This window comes from Malaclemys terrapin, chromosome 3, assembly GCF_027887155.1.
Source record: "Malaclemys terrapin pileata isolate rMalTer1 chromosome 3, rMalTer1.hap1, whole genome shotgun sequence".
Lineage (NCBI taxonomy): Eukaryota > Metazoa > Chordata > Testudines > Emydidae > Malaclemys > Malaclemys terrapin.
The window spans coordinates 175,326,160-175,344,602 of record NC_071507.1 but is presented as its reverse complement, the minus strand read 5'-3'; the positions used below and the strand labels follow the sequence as shown (position 1 = coordinate 175,344,602).

Genomic DNA, 18,443 nt, shown 5'->3' with positions numbered 1-18,443 from the left:
ACAATAAGGACTTTATTTTCTGTGCCAGATGTGGTCGAAGGAGGGGAGGGGGATTGGCTTTCAGGGAAGTACATTCACCAAAGGGAGCGGCTTTGCGTCAAGGACAAACACACACAACTGTCACACTATAGCCGGGTCAGTCATGAAACTGTTTTTCAAAGCCTCTCTGATGCGCAGCATGCCTCGGTATGCTCTTCTAATTGCCTTGGTGTCGAGCTGTTCAAAATTGGCACAAAATGATTGTTTGCCGTTGCTTTCAAGGAGGAAGGGAGGGAGGGGAGACTGCGACATGTACCCAAAATCATCCGCAACAATGTTTTTGCCCCATCAGGCATTGGGAGCTTAACCCAGAATTCCAATGGGCAGCAGGGACTGTGGGATAGCTACTCACAGTGCACCACTACGTGAGTCGATGCTAGCCACGGTATTGAGGACGCACTCCGCCGACCTAATGCGCTTAGTGGGGACATGCACAATAGACTATATAAAATCGGTTACTAAAAATTGACTTCTATAAAATCGACCTAATTTCGTAATGTAGACATGCCCTAACATAGGCATTGAGAGCATAAAAGTTTACTCTAAAGAAATCTACAAATAACTCCATTACTTTCTTGTTTCTGAAGAAGGCATGAGTTCTCTTGGATTCACCAATTGTCAGAAAACATTATTTCAGACAAAGTTACTTACAGAAGCTGTCATAAAACTAGATAACTCTTGAACCCACTTTGAGTGCTTCTGGTTCCTATTTCAAAGTAGATGAATGTTAAAATTGACTAAAGCAAGTTTAGCTGTATCCATAGCTATCTGTTAAATGGAAAGTTGTTGAAGAAACAGGGCGTGCCTCTGCAATGGCTCCTGCCTATTCTCCTTTATTTAAAGTTTTACTTCCAATGTAGTTAAGTCCATAACTATAGTGTTCAAGACACTGAAGACAAAAAGTACTGGGTCATATTAGGGTCTGGCAGTGTTGTGCTGCTCTGATAATACAAAGGTGCTGTAAACCTGCCTTAACTGGCCAGTTAAACGGGGTTTATGGCTTCAAAGCAGTTCATTCTATTTAGAGACTGTTTGGATCCAACTTTGCTCTCACCGCAGTCAATACGAGCTTTACCATTGATTTCGGCTGATAAAAGTAGGCCCCTTATGTACTGTATACTTTTTGCCCCAATGTTTTATTGCTAGCGACATTTTCAAGGAAACAGTATACTTTAAGTGTTGATATGCTCTTGCTATTTAAAATCCCCACTCAGTGAAGTCAGCCAGTTGATCTGCAAGATTTACATAGCCATTTCCATAGAAATCTATCGTGCCCTCATATACAGAGCTCCTGACTAGGAATGGAGGATAAACTGCTGAAGAGATGAGGGCTGCCTGCAGATTTCATTTCCATCTCCATGTTCCTATTGAAAAATGGACGAAGCAGAACCAGATAACGATAATCCTGATAGGATGCTAGTCCTCCCCTTCATGTTTCCATTTGTGATGATAACTCAACAAACCTTTGGAAGGTTTCCTCAAGGTGATTTTCACATAGTCATTATTACTGGGCTATTTGGGTGGCTGATATCCTCTTTCCTTGGCGTCTGTAAGTTTCTTTTTCACAAGAAGAGCTTGGCTTGCACACCTGATAAGATATGAGAGCTGTGCGTCTGATGTTTTGAGCTGCTGCAATAAGGAAACATTGTATGTAGCCCTATTAAAATACTTGCTTTCTGGCTGCTGCACTGTATTCCAAGTGGACTGAAAAAAAGTTGGCTGCGTGGTTAAGGGCGTGTGGACGGGGGCATCTTGGCAAGCAATGCAGTCAGACCTTTGAGCTGAGTGGGGACATAAACACTCCCTCTGCAAACACGGGACTCCAAATCCCTTGCAACCTCGACGACGAGTTTCGTTTCTTTCCTCACAACTCCTTGTTGTCAAAAATGCCGTCATCACCTAATGTGCAAACAGATCGTTATGGCCTCCCAGTCCCCCGCCCCCTTTTGTTTTGTGTGGTTTCCCAGCAGCAGCAAGAGGGCTCGGTTTCTCTGTAGTGGCTGCTCTGCAGAAGAACCTGCTGCCGCTGCTGGCTAGAAAACCTGGCCTTGCAGCTCAAGTGACAGCAGTGCGTGCGGTTTTCAGCTCCAGTCCAAGCCCTGGTGATAGCTGGAGGGCTGGGCGGCTAACAAACCACCCGATCGCTTTCGTTTCCCCGCGCGTTGCCTTATCGGGTTTCCCTTTCCCCGCACCTGCCACGAGGGGGCGGCGGGTCCTTGGCGCTGGCTCGGTTTTGTTTCTCCGGGTAGCTGCGGCGGGATGCTGCATCCCAGCCGGCTGGCCCGGCTCACGCTGCTGCCCCGCTCGCTTTCCGCCATGGCGGCGCCTCCCGCGGGCTGCTCCGGACAGGCCCGACCGTGCTTCGCTGTGGAGGGGCCCGGCTCGGACCTGGTCTGCTTCACCCTCAGCGATAGCGAGGGCGCAAGCGGCAGCGGCCGCCCCGAGCCCCGCTGCTTTGTGCCCGCTCCGGGGAGGTGCTATTCCCTCTGCGTCCCCGCCGCCCCTAGCGTCCCGGCGGCCAGGCTGCACCGGCGTTTGCAGCAGAGGCTGAGGCAGGGGCCGTTCGGGAGATGCCGGGTCCTGGGGCTCCTCTGCTACGGGGCGCAGGCTGCGCTGGAGAAGGGCTTCCTCATCCAGGACCCGCAGGGAGGCCCGGAGACCGAGCGCGCCCTGGAGGAACTGCTGCGGGGCCTGGGCGAGCTGCCGCCGCCGCTGGGCGTGTACGAGGCGGGCGAGCTGGGCGAGCTGTGGCAGTGCCTGTGGGCCCTGCGAGGGCCGGGCGGCAGAGAGCTGCTCCGCAGAGCCCGAGTGGTGGCCGTCGAGGAGCCGCCGCTGCACCCCGCAGTGCCCGGCCTTCGCCACGCCGCCGTGTTCCACTCCCTGGAGGCCGCCCGCAGCGTGGTGGAGCAGGTAAGATCCCGGGCAGCGGCCGTTCAGAGGGAAATGAAGCTCAGCCTGATTGCACCTACTCAGCTCCCCAGGTTCTTTCTGCGCCTGGTTCTTTCTCGCAGTGCAACCCCGCCACCGCCAACTTCCTATTGACATTGGCCTAAGTGCGGGGGATCAGGTCCATGATCTATTTTCCTTTCTTAACCCCTGTGCCCTGGGCCTGCTTAGCAAGGAGTCTCCCACCTGGGATGCTGCATCCTACTTTCCTCAGGGTCTTATTTTTTGTGTAGACGTGATGGGGCCTGAGACACCCCAGAGTCGTTCTACTGACTTAAGTGGACATTACTTCTGAATGACACCAGCTTACATGAAATCAGGCACAGGCCTGAAGGCTGTTGGATCATAATACCTAGCACTTTTCATCAGTAGATCTCAAAGTGCTTTACAAATGGGGTATATGTGACTATCCTCATTTTACATAAGGGGAAACTGAGGCACAGTACAGTGACGTGACATGCCCAAGGTCACCCAGCAGGCTAATGGCAAAGCCAGGTCTCCTGAGTCCCAGTACAGTGCCCTATCCAATAAGCAAAACTTCCTCATTTAAGTACTTGAGTGTAATAAGTTACAAGTACATAAACAGGTTACTTTTAGTAAATGATTAATGAAGTCCTATCTAAAGTGCTACCTCTATTGCTTTCAGATAATTTTTCAGAGTAACTTTAGCAACCCTTACACCTGAGAAGTTTACTCCACCTTTCCTTACTGTCTTCTTCTTCCTTGTTTTTTTTTAAACATATCCTTATTTTCAAGAAGAAATAGAGCAGAATCACCACATCTGGACCAAAGATTGGGATTGTTCAAATCAAAGACTTTGATTCTTGTGTCTGTCTTAAAATTGTATTGTCCTTCTGTATTAAACTGTACCCTTTCCAGTTAAATATGGTCTTTTGAAAAATACCTGTGTACCAGATTGCTTGTTGAGTAATCAGTGTTACATTCATTACAGTGCACATCGTTAATCCCTGAAGCCACAGCTGTCCTTGACCTAGTGGATAAATGCCCCAAGCATTCAAAAAAGGGAGAATTTCCTGTCATAGTTATTGAAGGATTAGATGCAACAGGTAGGTGCATAATGTGAATATAGAATCACAACTGAATAATTGTTAAAATAATGTCTGATGTGACTTCTGTGCATGCTTAAGGCTCATGACATGTTCAAAAATAAGACTTCAGAAGTGGTTGGCAGAGTCCAGAAGAGCAAGTCACAAAGATCAAAATTCTCCTCCCAGATTTGCATCTCAACTCCAAAGTAATTTTTCACTTCAGGTGCAAATTTCCTACTAATGTCATTGGAAGAGCACTTAGATAGGCAAAGTCGAATATTGGAAACAAGAGCCGTTGTGCACAGTGCAACCCTTAGTCTCTTGGGAAAGAGGAGAATCAAGGTACTTTTGAGCAACCATTAATTGCTTTTCCCAGAACAGCATTGTAAATGTCTCTGAAGATCTGTGCCTTCTGCATTTTCAGTTGTCGGGAACCACCCTAAACAGGGAGCAAAATTCATTGTGGTGTCACTCCACTGTAGTGAACAGAATGATACCAGGAATTAATTCGGCAACATCTGTGTACCCTGCCATGTCAATAAAGTTATTGAAATTGAAATGTAGAGAAGTTACCATATGAATAGATGGCCTAAAGGGCAATAGAGTCAGGCTAGGCAAAAGCGGGAATGACTCTTTGACTAGGTATTACATTTCCAAAGCAGGGGTGTTTTAAATGGGGGTTTTATAATATAAACAAACAAACACACCTTGGACAAGTCCCACACCAGCTCAGTCTCACTGGAGCACAACATACAACAACCCTCCTGGGATCACTTCTTGTGTCACTGCTATATTCCCTTTGATCTCTTCAGCAGAGCTCCAAATCCTTAAAGAGACAGGGTGCAGGTAAAGATAACCCCGCCAGCAAATATAACTCTGATATACTCTTATGGGTACTACATAGAAACTGTGATAAAAACTCGAATAGTCAGATAGAAGCCTACTGTGACATAGTCAAAACCCTATCCTATAACAACACAGTCAAGATACGTAGTAAGATACTAGATAAATATATCTAAATGTGTTTTCCAGCTTAAAGGATAAGAACTTTTTTTTTGCATTTTTAAAAATTAAAGTTAATTGTTATGATGTGCCATGCTATATGTCTAAAGATTTTTTTATTTGTTTTTATTTGTATGTTAACTGCAGGCAAAACAACTGTAACCCAGTCGGTTAAGGACTCACTGAATGCACTTCTCTTAAGGTCACCCCCAGCTTGTATCAGCCAATGGCGGAAGACTTTTGATGATGAACCGACACTCATCAGGAGGGCATTTTATGCTCTGGGCAACTACATTGTTGCTTCAGAAATCGCAAAAGCATCCACCGAGTCACCTGTAGTTGTAGACAGGTTTGTAAAAAATATTTTCCTGTTGTTTGAATGTGACCATCCAGTCTTTCAATGTGACAAGTAAAGCTACCTGAGTTACCTTTCTTGTCTTTAGCATTACTTTGGTGGTAGCCTGGAAAATATTTATGTATTTCTACTTAATTCTGGTTGGTGGTTTAAGTGCATATGAAAAAGGCAGCTTGATAGTATTATCTTCAACCAGGCATATTATGATATTTGTAGGCCATTAGATGCAGGAGAAATGCAGAGGACAGAAATAGGACCTTTATGCCGTCTTTATTGACCTGACTAAAGCATTTGACATCAACAGCTGTCCTGGGCTATGGGCTATTACATAAGCTTGGTTGTCCAGAAAAATTCACCAACATTCTGAGGCTAGTTCATGATGGCATGCTCAAAAAAGTCTGCTTAGATGGTGTTCTGGCTGACCCATTTCCTATCACTAAAGATATTAAAAACAGTGCTGCAGAAATGGTCCTCCCTTGTAAAATTTCTTGTGTGCAGCAATGCTCAGTGATGCTATAGGAGACCTGAACGCTGGTATCGGGATACATTTCCGATCCTCTGGAAAATTATTTAATCTGAGCAGGCTTGCTCTGTGAAGGTCTTTGAGGCAATTGTTCATGAGGTGCTGTGTGCCGATGACTGTGTTCTAGAGGCACATACTTTAGAAGAGATACAGTTGATTATGGACAGATTCACAGAGTCTGCAGAAAGGTACAGGCTGACAATCTGAAAAAGATAGAGGTCGTGTATCAACCTGTGCCAGGGAAACCCTACGTGAAACAAACAGTCACCATCAGCAACACAGAGCGAAATGCTGTTACAGACTTCTGTTATCTTGGCAATACATTGTGAAATGATGTTACTATAGATAAGGAGCTGACAAGTCGTTTCAACAAAGCTAGTTAATCATTTGACAGATTTTCAGGCAGAGTCTGGCAGCAACATATTAAGCTTCAAACCAAGTTAAGTCTAAAAAGCGGTTGTGCTGTCCAACTTGTATCAGTGTTGACCTGCTACAGCATATTAAGCTTCTAGAAGAGTTCCGTTTATGACATCTGCGTGACATATTCTGCATCAAACAGCATGATAACGTTACCAGTAATGAAGTTCTGTAATGTAGTCACTCCACAGGGATTGAAGCCATGCTTATCTCATCACAGTTATGGTCACGTATTGAGGCTGGATGACACTAGAATGTCAAAGTAGTTGCAGTTTGGTGAACTGAACTGCATACAAGATGGCCAGAAGAAACACTTCAAGGACACACTGTGAATGCACTTCTCACCAGCTTGTATAAGCCAGTGGAGGAAGCATAACTTGAAACAGTGCAGCATTGAAATTGACAGCTATGAGTCATCAGCAACAGATGGATCACGGTGGTGAGCAATAGTAAACAATGAGGTTCCCAGTTCAAGATTAACCGCCGTATGGATCTTGAGGCACAGAGGCTGCATTGTAAACAGTGGTGGACTCAGCAGGCACAGATTGTAATCTCTTCCTCAGCATTGAGCTACCTATGCGCTTCATGTGGAAAGGACTGCCACTCAAGCATTGGCCTTTTTAGCCACAGTAATGCCGTCATCAGCATCAACTTGAGTCACGAAGCACAACAACCAGATTATTATAGCAGCTGTATGTCTCAAAAGACGATGCTGTAAATACCAAAGCAGTTCCGTTACTGTGTGTGGTGATGCTGCTGTGTCGCAAATGGCTAAAAGTCCAGTTCTCGAACAGCCAGGCGTAGCGCAGGCAAGTACTGTGCAAGATTCCTTAATACACTACTGCCTATTTGCAACAAACCTAAAGAGAGTGCAGACTGCCAATTGCAGCTGGCTGTAAGGATGTTTTAGATGAGTGTAAATTGAAGATACAAAGGTTGCGGATCTCTTGAAACATCTAGATAGATTTATGTGCGGGTTTTGGGAGGAGCCAGTGGTTATGGTACACGTAGGTACCAATAACATAGGAAAAGGTAGAGGAGAGGTTGTGGAGGCCAAATTTAGGCTTCCAGGTAAGATATGAAATTCCAGGACCATCATGGTAGCATTCTCTGAAATGCTTTCAGTTCCACACATATCGCCAGTTAGACGGACAGAACTGCAGGGTCCCAATTCATGGATGATTTGATGGCGTTTGGAGGAGGTATTTAGGATTTTTAAAAAAGGCTCCAGAGGCAATCCTGGCAATTACAGGTCGGTAAGCCTAACTTCAGTACCAGGCAAATTGGTTCAAACTACAGTAAAGAACAGAGCTATCAGACACATAGATGAACACGATATGATGGAGAAGAGACAACACATCTTTTATAAAGGGAAATTAATCTGCATCAATCTACTAGAATTCTTTGAGGCTGTCAGCAAACATACGGACAAGGGAGATCCAGCGGTTACAGTGTATGTTGACTTTCAAAAAGCCTTTGACAAGGTTCATCACCAAAGGCTCTTAAGCAAAGAAAGGAGTTAGGGATAAGGGAAGATCTCTCAGGGATCAGTAATTGGTTAAAAGATAGAAAACAAAGGTTAAGAATAAAGTTAGTTTTCACAGTGGAGAGAGGTAAATAATGGGGTCCCCCGAGTGTCGGTAGTAGGATCAGTGCTGTTCCATATATTCATAAATGATCTGGAAAAAAGGGGTAAACCAGTAGTAAAATTTGCAAATGTTACAAAATTACTCAAGAGAGTTAAATCCAAAGCTGACTGCGAAGAGTTACAAGTGGACGAGAAGCTGGATATGAGTCAACAATGTGCCCTTGTTGCCAAGAAGGCTAACGGCATTTTGGGCTGTATAAGTAGGGGCATTGCCAGAAGATAAGGGACATGATCATTCCCCTCTATTCGACATTGGTGAGGCCTCATCTGAGATGAGATGTCACGAAACAGGGCAAGAAAATGGCAAATGAAATTCAGTGTTGATAAATGCAAAGTAATGCACACTGGAAAACATAATCCCAACTATACATACAAAATGATGGGTGTATAAATTAGCTGTTACCACTCAATAAAGAGATTTCGGAGTCATTATGGGTAGTTCTCTGAAAACATCTGCTCAGTTTGCAGTGGCAGTCAAAAAAGCTAACTTTAGGAACCATTAGGAAAGGGATAGATAATAAGGCAGAAAATATGATAATGCCACTATATAAATCCATGGTATGCCCACACCTTGAATACATCTTGCAGTTTTAATTGCACCATCTCAAAAAATACATTAAAATAAGAAAAAGTACAGAGTAGGGCATCAAAAATGATTAGGGGTATGGAACAGCTTCCATATGACGAGAGATTTAGAAGACTGGGAGTGTTCAGCTTGGAAAAGAAATGACTGAGGGGGATATGATAGAGGTCTATAAAATCATGAATGATGTGTAGAAAGTGAATAAGAAAGTGTTATTCACCTCTTCCCTGATTCTTGTGTTATGTGGTGACCCAATTAAATTAATAGGCAGCAGGTTTAAAACAAACATGAGGAAGCACTTCTTCACACAATGCACAGTCAACCTGTGGAACTCATTGGCAGGGATTGTTGTGAAGGCAAACAGCATAACTGGACTGGGTTCAAACAAGAATTAGATAAGTTCATGGAAGATAGGTCCATCCATGGCTATTAACCAAGATGGTCAGGGATGCAATCTCATGCTCTGGGTGTCCCTAGACCTCTGACTGCTAGAAGCTGGTTGATAGGAGATGGATCCCTTGAAAACTTGCTCTGTTCTGTTCAGTCCCTCTGAAGCATCTGGCAACAGCCACTGTTGGAAGACAGGATACTAGACTAGATGGACCATTGGTCTGATGCAATACGGCCATTCTTATATTCTTATGAAATGACTGAATTTAAAACACACTTCTAAATCCCCTAATTTGTCCAATTTACTAGTTCATTAGCATAATCAAGAAATGTTATTTCCTCAGTTCTCCTGTTAAAAATATGAGTACTCTTTTTGTTGAGATGGTGACAAATTGGTGTGGCCATTCTGAATGAATGGTGAGAACATGGCTTGACATGATGAACTGTGAAAGAGGGTTCTGGGAGCAGAATCCTTCTCATACTATCAGGCAGATGCCAGAGGTGAAACTGACTGGCTCCATGCAGCGTGTATGATCAATACTGATCTTTGAGTCAGCAAATATGTCCACTTGAAAGCAAACAACACGTGTAGAACATCTGGAGTGGAGCATGGGCTGACTGGGGCATCTCGTCCCTGTTGAAGGACATCACGCAAGGGACTGAAGTGAATGATTGATAAGGGAGTGAATGTGGGGTAATTTTCAGTTGCCACCATTCTGCAGTCTCCTTTTAAAGTATTAATTAGGTAAAAATTAGTAACCACACGCTCACTGGGCATGCTTTTAAGACACCTGACTCCTTTGAGGAAAAAGAGTATAAAAACCAAGCAAATTAAATTACTGTTGGGATTCCTTAATTAACACTTAAAGAAGCAACGCTGCTAGACAGAATAGCCAAAACTCTGCTCCATGGCCTCAAATAGGACTGTGAACCAGAGGGGTCTCAAGGCAACCGAGGCCTTGCCTGGAGGGACTCCGAGACAGACCAGAGGGCTGAGAAGAACAGACCTGGAGAGAAGAAGCCGTCTATAAAATTGGTAATCACCTTCTCTGTTTGCCAAGCAGGAACTGTGTGAGGCTAGCGCAGGGCCCGTTTGTGTGTGTTTGTGAAAAAGAGATTCGTTAAGGGGAATGTATAACTCCTATGTTAGACATTAAGAGCTATGTGCTTGATATAATCCTTCACCGCTTGTGTAATTGCTTCTCAATAAACTGCTGTGCATTGAAAATAATTACTGTGGACCTTTTTCACTGGTATGACAGTAATCTCCTCTGCCAGGAGCCAATAAAGATCAATTTCAGGGGTAGTAGCGCCCCCTGTTGTCAGCATTTGGTAGCAGAGGATGTTTGCTGTCGTGTCTAAGTGAATGGGGTCTTTAAACTGAATGAAACTGCTTCTGAACTGGTTGCCTGTTAAGAGCTTGGTATCCTGAATCATTGGTGTTAACCGACTAATTTAAATATTGTTCTGAATCAGTTCTGACTTATATTAATTACAGTACGAAGAGAGAGAAGTATACCGGTGAGTGGGGTTGTACTGACCATTCTCGGAGTCGATGATGTTTTGCAAATGCAGACAGGGAAAGGTCGTCGAACCGGAGGACAAGGGGAACGCCCCAAAGCCTCCGAGTGTGGTTGTTGAGTGTTTGTTAAGACAGGTGTTTAAAAGCTTGGGGTCTGATCCATGTCTGGCTGATGCAGTCCCCATACTGCATGAGAAAGTTTTCGACAACTTGCTGTTGATGTATCGAAAGGGTTACACTCCTGAGAAAGCCCAAACAGCAACACAAGTCATCTGTGCTATGTATTGTGCTGTAGATAAATTTGTAAAGGAGCGAGATGTTTTGGAACGTCAGCGAGATGTTGTGCAAGAAAGTTTGGAACAAGAATTGGAAAAACTAAAATTGCAGAACGAAAGCCTGACACGTGACTTGCAAACTGCTGTAGCACAAAATGTAACCAAGGCTCAGCAGATAACAGCTTTAACACAAACATGTCTGGAAAGAATAAATATACAGGTGGAAGAGCAAGAGGAGCCCCTTCCAGGGCCTCCGGAAGCCCAGCCAGTAGTGATAGCAAAAACGCCTCAGCCTTCACAGCAAATACTAGAGGAAGTAAATTGTCCTCTAACTGAAACTAAAAAATAGGCACTGGATAAACAAATGGACTCTTTGACTAAGAAAACATGTTTGTCTTGGCTGTTGGAATCTTGAAGATTTAAGAGAACTGGTAATAACTTGTGCTGGCCCTATGGAAGGAATGGCTTTGTGGGCAGAAATTGAAGCAGAGTTAAACAAAGGGGACAGAGACAGTGTTATCCAGAAGGTAGGCTGATACTTTCTGACCCCCTCTGAATTAAGAAGGATGGCTTTGTTGATACATCAGAAGGAAGGAGAATCTGTTCTAGCTTATTGTACTAGGTTGTTGTTGGTATGCTCTCTGGTTGAAATCGAGGAAAAACAGCTGACAGATTTGTTTTTTGATGGTTTAAGGGAACCTATTAAGGTGTTCATAGGATCCTGGATGGATTGAAATCAGGTTGAATTGATTAAAGCAGCTCGGGAGGCAGAAAGGGTACTAAGTGGTGCAGGTAGTTCTTCTCGGAAAGTGGTTAGTGAGGCTTCCTACAGCAGTCAAGCAGGCTATAATGGATCCAGCCACACTGATATGAGACATTGTAGTTGCAATTAAATAGGACAAGGCTGAGGAAGGCATGGTAGGAGATATGGAGTGTTTAGTGGGGGATCATTGCGAGCTCAGGTATAGGCTCAACTTCAGGAAAGAGGGGCAGATATGGCCCGTTTGGATGGGCAACCTCTGGAGACTTTGCTAGCTGCTTTAAGTGATTTGATGGCAAGGACTAGATCACAGTCAATGCTGCAATCAGGAGTTAAGGCTGTTGAGACCGTGGGAACAGGTACAGAAGATCTGCTGGTGATTTCTTATGGCTTGTTATCCCCAGAATTGGCTCAGATGAAACTGGCAGCTCCCTGTCAGGTTGACTCCAAATTTCAGTAAAAATGCCTCGCCCTTAGCAACCCCTGTCCCCAACGGTAAATGTTAGTAGCCAAATTACAGCCCCACACAAATGGTAAATCTTACGTGGAAGAGTGGACAGACAGAAACATATAATGGTTGCTGGCATTAATTAATACAGGAGCAAAGGCAACTTTAAGTATTAAAACACCCTGATGATTTTCGTTGCCCTCCGCTGGATTCTCTCCAATTTGTGCACATCCTTTCTGTAATGGGGGGCCCAAAACTGGATGCAATACTCCAGATGTGGCCTCACCAGTGCCAAATAGAGGGGAATAATCACTTCCCTCGATCTGCTGGCAGTGCTCCTACTAATGACGCCCAGGATGCTGTTAGCCTTCTTGGTAACAAGGGCACACTGCTGACTCATATCCAGCTTCTCATCTACTGTAATCCCCAGTTTTTTTCTGCAGAACTGCTGCTTAGCCAGTCGGTCCCCAGCCTGTAGTGGTGCATGGGATTCTTCCGTCCTAAGTGCAGGACTCTGCACTTGTCCTCGCTGAACCTCATCAGATTTCTTTTGGCCCAATTCTCCAATTTGTCTAGGTAGCTCTGGACCCTATCCCTACCCTCCAGCATATTTACCTCTGCTGCCAGCTTAGTGTCATCTGTGAACTTGCTTAGGGTGCAATCCATCCCATCATCCAGATCATTAATAAAGATGTTGAACAAAACCGGCCCCAGGACCAACCCCTGGGACACTCTGCTTGATACCGAGACATCAAGCCATTGATCACTACCCATTGAGCCCGACAAGCTAGCCAGCTTTCTATCCACCTTGCTATACAACACTTATATAAGTGTTTCCCTGATGGAGGGAAACATTTATATAAAATAAATTAATAATCTTTAATAAAGCTCCCTTTCTGTTCACATGCTTTTACATGTGGTTAAGGACTGAACTGCACATTCCCTACCAAATTTGTTGCATCACCTAAGCATTAAGCAGGATGATTAGTATCCACAAAAAATGTTTTGGGGTTTGGATTTGGAAAAATAAAAGTGAATGTTTCTGATTTTGGTCTGGCTCAGAAAATAGGAACTTGCTGTTTTTTGGTGCAAGCTTGGATTTTATTGGAGATAGTTAGAGAACTGTTTGCCCAATACATAGCCTCTTTCTAATGTTTTATTTAACAGTAACAAATAATAATTAGACATTTTGTTTTATTACTTTGATCAATTATTTATGGGTACAAAATCCTCATGGTCCCCCACGCATTGTGACTGTGTATTAAGCTAGCATTATTAGAGGGTACTGATTTCTTTTACGTAAGTAGTTCCTTCTATTAGGATGTTTTATCATGTTAATTTTTTTAAATGGTCATGTATGCATCCCACTCCTATATCTTTTCCTGACAGGTATTGGCACAGCACTGCTGCCTATGCAATTGCCACTGAAATAAGTGGAAAAGTGCAAAATCTTCCTCCAACTCACCATGAGGTGTACCAGTGGCCTGAGGACCTGCTCAAACCCGATCTTGTCCTGCTTTTGACAGTTAGTCCTGAGGAGCGGATCCGGAGACTGCAGGGACGGGGGCTGGAGAAAACGGAGGAGGAAACTGAGCTAGAAGCTAACAGTTTGTTTCGCCAAAAGTATGTCTTAATAATGAATAAGGCCAGAGATGGAATCCTCACCCAATTAAAATCAGTAGCAAAACTCCCATTTACTCCATTGGGGCCAGGATTTCCATATGCCTAGACTGTCCTGTTACTCAAGTAATACCGACCGACAAGGGTATATCCTGCCAGTTTGAGTGACTGGATGTGCTGATGGGCCTCAGGTGAATAACTTCCTTACTCCCCCAAGTTCAAAGAAATTCATAGTGAAGGTAGAGTTTTGGCCCATCTCTAGTAATTACTCCCATTTTTGACGGCTACAAGAAGCCAGAACCTTGGTTTTAGATCTCACATGAAAGACTACATTTTCAACATCACCATGCTCTGTGGTATTAACAGAATAACTGTGAATATGCAGAAGTATTTCATAAGGTTAAAACTCATTATTCATTACAGAATTTAACTTAAGCTCTTTTTTTGGAAAATTCTATGGGTGTGTAATGTTGACCATTTTCATAAAAAAGTTATAGAACTTCTCAGAATTTAATTACACATCTACCCCGATACAACGCGACCCGATATAACACAAATTTGGATATAACGCGGTAAAGCAGCGCTCCAAGGGGGCGGGGCTCCGGTGGATCAAAGCAAGTTCGATATAACACGGTTTCACCTATAGCGCGGTAAGATTTTTTGGCTCCCGAGGGCAGCATTATATCGGGGTAGAGGTATATCGGATTTTGGGGGCTAAGCTAGATTTTATAAACCTAAAATTGACCTTGACAATGATGTATTAAGAGACCGTACAAATCTCACTGTTTTCACCAAATTGTAAAAATCATGTTTTATGCTCCATTAATTACATATGATCATAAACTAAAAAAAACTCTGGAAGGAGAATCCAAACACTACAGGGAAAAGTATAACACTGGCAGAAGCATTTTTCCATCCCAGCCTGAGAGAGCTAATTAGACTTTCTTTCTGGTTAACTATATTACATACGTTCATTATCTGTGCCAAAGACTAGCCTATTGGCTTGGGTTGAGATAATCTTTTCTCCTGGGGGAAGAAATAAGTTACTCACAAAACAGAGTTCTGTAGGTGTTATTCCAGAGGATTTCACTATAGTGTAGTGGAAAGGGGGCATCACCTTAAATATTACTTAGATATTAGATATCCAGAAATCTGTTCAAATCTCTGGGTATCTACATGGAGCTGTCACTCTCCAGGACCCTCTTTACACTGGCAGCACAGCTTCGTTTTCAGCTAGTCTGCCAGTAGCTTTTCGGTAGCACTCATTTTCCCTGGGGCTTTGGTGGCATAGAAGTTGCGGAGCTGGGAAATGAGGAGGAGCTTAATACTGCAGTACTCCACAATAGCTTCCATGGGAACGTCCTCAGGAGCCTCCACATATCTGGAGGTGTATAATGCCAGGCAGAATAACCATCCTCCCAATTTTGACGTAAACCACACTCAGCCACACTCCTTTGCAAACATAGAGCCCGAGCCCCACACACTTCATGCAGTAGGATCTGACAAAGAGCAGGGGAGTGTGTGATGTGTGGGGGGGAAGGGTGGTATGATACCGTTTGGCTTTCCCTCTATTATGCCCCTTGGCTGTAATCTCTGTACAATATCTTGCTCTAGATATGGCCCTTAGTTATTACTATTCATTAGATACAGTCAACCTGGATTTGGGACCGACTTCAGAATCTTGCTCTGTTGGTCCTTCAGGTAGAAGCCTGAGTGGTTTTGAAATGATCAGTTTTGTAGGAGTAAAGAAAACAACCTCCTTCACTGCTCACATACCCCTGAGAGGCTAGTTGTGGAAGAGCCATGTTTTATAAGAATAGATTGCTTGCGGACCAAGCAGCAAGGTTTTCATAGTACTGTTTGCATATGCAGCAGGGAGGAAGATAAATGGAAGGTGTGAGAAAGGAACAACAAGCTCCTAGCTGAAATCAGATCAGAGAAAAAGGAGCCTGTGCTGGGGTTATGGTATTCCTCCATTGTAAAACAAACAGACCTGGGGAGAGGAGCATCTCCTGCAATGAGCAGATTGTTTTGTCTCAGGAACATGGTTTGGCAGTGAGTGTGCATATTGTGAATCCCATCTTCATAAATAACTGGTCATGGTTTGTTGTTGTGCCTTGTGGCACGCTGCAATGTATTTAATTCTTGGCTTCGTTCTAGAATTTTTCTGCAGCCAGTGCATTTTCAGAGTCAGATATACCTTTTCATTTCATGGCAGTTTGTTGTTATAGAATGTATCACTTGCTTTATTTTTATTTATTGTTTGTTTTTAAATAGAGTTGAAGAGTCATACAAAAGGATGGAGAACCCTGGATGCCAAGAGGTTGATGCCAGCCCCTCCAGAGAAGAGGTTCTGAGGACTGTTTTGCACCTAATTAAAAAACACTGTGGTTCATTATAGCTGCTTTTGTGTGGCAGCATTTACAGTGAGTTGCTTATGTGTCCTCTATTTTTCCTCCTTGGAAATGCACTGCACTCAGCTCTTTTCCATTCAAATAAGCTGCTCCAGAATTCTCAGACAGAAGAGTCTCCCCTTTCCTCTACCCAATCTAATCAGTGTTTTTATACTAACTCTTTGCTGCCTAATGTACTTTGTATATAGGGCAAAACACAACTCACATGCTGTCCACCATCCCTGATGCAGCCACCAACAAATCATTAGTGACAGATCAGGTATATGAGATGGTAATAGGAATGTGCTGGCATTTCTAACAATGCCATTGTATTCCATCACTGCATAGAAAACCTGATCCTGCATTCCTTACATACCCAAACTCCAACTGACTTCAGTGTGAGTTTTGGGTGTGTAAGGAATGCAGAATCAGGAGGAGAATCTGAAACACAGTCTAGCAGTATAGCCATTAAATGATCCAACATTCAGAAAACCTGGAAACCACAGTCCCAGTGTTGTTTACTAAAATTGGCATTTGGATATTAGAGTGACCAGCATCCTGCAGAAGTGTGAAATAAATGAGGGCCTGATTTTCCCAAGTGCTGAGTACCAATAACTCCTGTTGAAGTCAATGGACGCTATGAGTGCTCAGGCTTCAGTACCAGGCTCTGAAAAATCAGGCCCTGAGTAAATAAATACAAATACGTCAATACAAAAAAAGGAAAGATCTGAATTGCAGGTCAAACCATTTGAAAGAGAGGCAGGTGGAAGGAGGGCAGAGTCTGCATACTGGCACATTAGAAACAGGGACCTGAGAGGAAATCAAAATATAAAACATTTTGTAAATAATAAATAGAATATTTTTCTACACAGATTTTTTCCCCCAACCTATTTTTAATGCATTAATGTTATTTGCTCGCCTTTTGATGGAATTAATGTAAAGCAGAAAGACATGGAGAATCTACTTGCAACATTCATTTGAGTCAGTTTTTTCAGCACTTTATCTGTACTGAGGTTTCTATTAATATGTTTTATGCAGAGGCAGCTGGACACCATCTCTACCCTGCAAAGACTTATGCATAGGCTCAACTTTATACACATGGGTACTCATGTTGGGGCTACTCACCAGGCATAAAGCCGAACATGTGTGTAAGTCTTTGCAGGATCAGGGCCTAACTGAAATTCAAGATGGAAACCTAAATTAAATGGCATTTTATTTCTAATCTTGTTTATATTTAAGTTCCTTTATTAAATAAGCATAATTGCTCTATAAATATCTCTTGTAAATAAATGTGTACATGAGTGTGACTAAACATGGTATTACCCTCCATCAGAGCAAAGCGTGTGTGCAAGGGAGAAAAGTGTAATAGGAAGAAAACCATCCAAACACATTTTTATTTAGTTAATTTACATTTTATTTGGTTTACTTATTATTAAGTAAGTAGTGCCTGGTGGCCCTTTACACACACGTAGAATAGGAACTCACAATTATGATTATACTGTACATTTGTCTTAGGAGACATCTGAAGCGTTCAGATAATCAGTTTTGGATAAAGGAATTTCGGATGTGGAGAGCATAACCAAATTTGGATAATCAGAGGTTGGATAACTGGGGTTTACTTGTCCTGTAACTTTCAGAGTCTTACCTCTTCCAACCCTATTAAATGCTCTGCCCATGGAATGCAAGTACTCCTTGGTCAGGCAGAGCTCCAGTAAAGCCAGGCTGTTTTTCTGCCTTTCCTGTATGTATTGATAAGGAGGGTAATGTAGCTAATAAAATCTGTTACACACACAAGCTATAACACTTATGGACTATTCACATTCCTTGGAGCTAATATACTTACGATATATAGCGGGCAGTACAATAAAACAAGATTGCTCAAGTTAATGTGTTCCTTTCTTTTCTTTGTTAGAATTAAAGGTCTGTATGCAGTATTGCACATGGCTATCCAGAATGCTAAAGATAATGATACAGATACTTGATAATTATTGATGACTATTTATGATTCCTGTAACCTCTTTCTTACAAAGATCCCAAAGCACTTTACAAATATTAATTATATTTTACAAACCTCCCTGGAAAATGGGTGAAAGAAGTATAAGGATGTCTCTTTAGCAGCCACTGAAATGCAGCTACCCTCAGGTATGGAAGCAGTAGAACTACACAATAATTTAGAACAGGAAGTGAAGAATATCCTATCCAGTTGTGGCTGAAGGTTAGGTAGGTGGTACATGTTTACCTTGGAACTTAACTAGGTCGCAGGGCTTAAGCCACCCCATCTTACAAAAAGTGCCAGAGGAAGTTAATGACCTCAGGGGGCCTCAGAGCCCAAAATCTGACATCTACACAGCAATTGTATAGTCCTGCAGCCCAAGTCAGTTGACAGGGATCAGTTGCACGTGTTTTACTGCACTATAGACATACTGCAAGAGGCCAGGATTTTGATTTAATCACTTATGTAACCCTAGGCTCA

The 18,443-nt window shown here is 43.1% G+C and overlaps 1 protein-coding gene across 2 annotated transcripts; it reads left to right on the top strand.

The window, feature by feature from the left end:
* On the top strand, positions 1 to 17,852 carry CMPK2 (cytidine/uridine monophosphate kinase 2). Of its 2 annotated transcripts, none has more exons than XM_054023099.1 (5): positions 1 to 2,949; positions 3,938 to 4,052; positions 5,184 to 5,385; positions 9,875 to 9,988; positions 13,347 to 13,434. In XM_054023099.1, exons 1-4 carry the CDS (start codon positions 2,299 to 2,301, stop codon positions 9,981 to 9,983), a joined length of 1,077 nt encoding a protein of 358 aa, XP_053879074.1. In that variant the 5' UTR covers positions 1 to 2,298; the 3' UTR covers positions 9,984 to 9,988; positions 13,347 to 13,434. The 2 variants fall into 2 exon arrangements, with proteins under 2 accessions (XP_053879074.1, XP_053879073.1); XM_054023098.1 differs by lacking the exon at positions 9,875 to 9,988 and adding an exon at positions 15,855 to 17,852 and having other exon boundaries at positions 3 to 2,949; positions 13,347 to 13,580.
* The last annotated feature ends 591 nt before the right edge of the window (positions 17,853 to 18,443 follow it).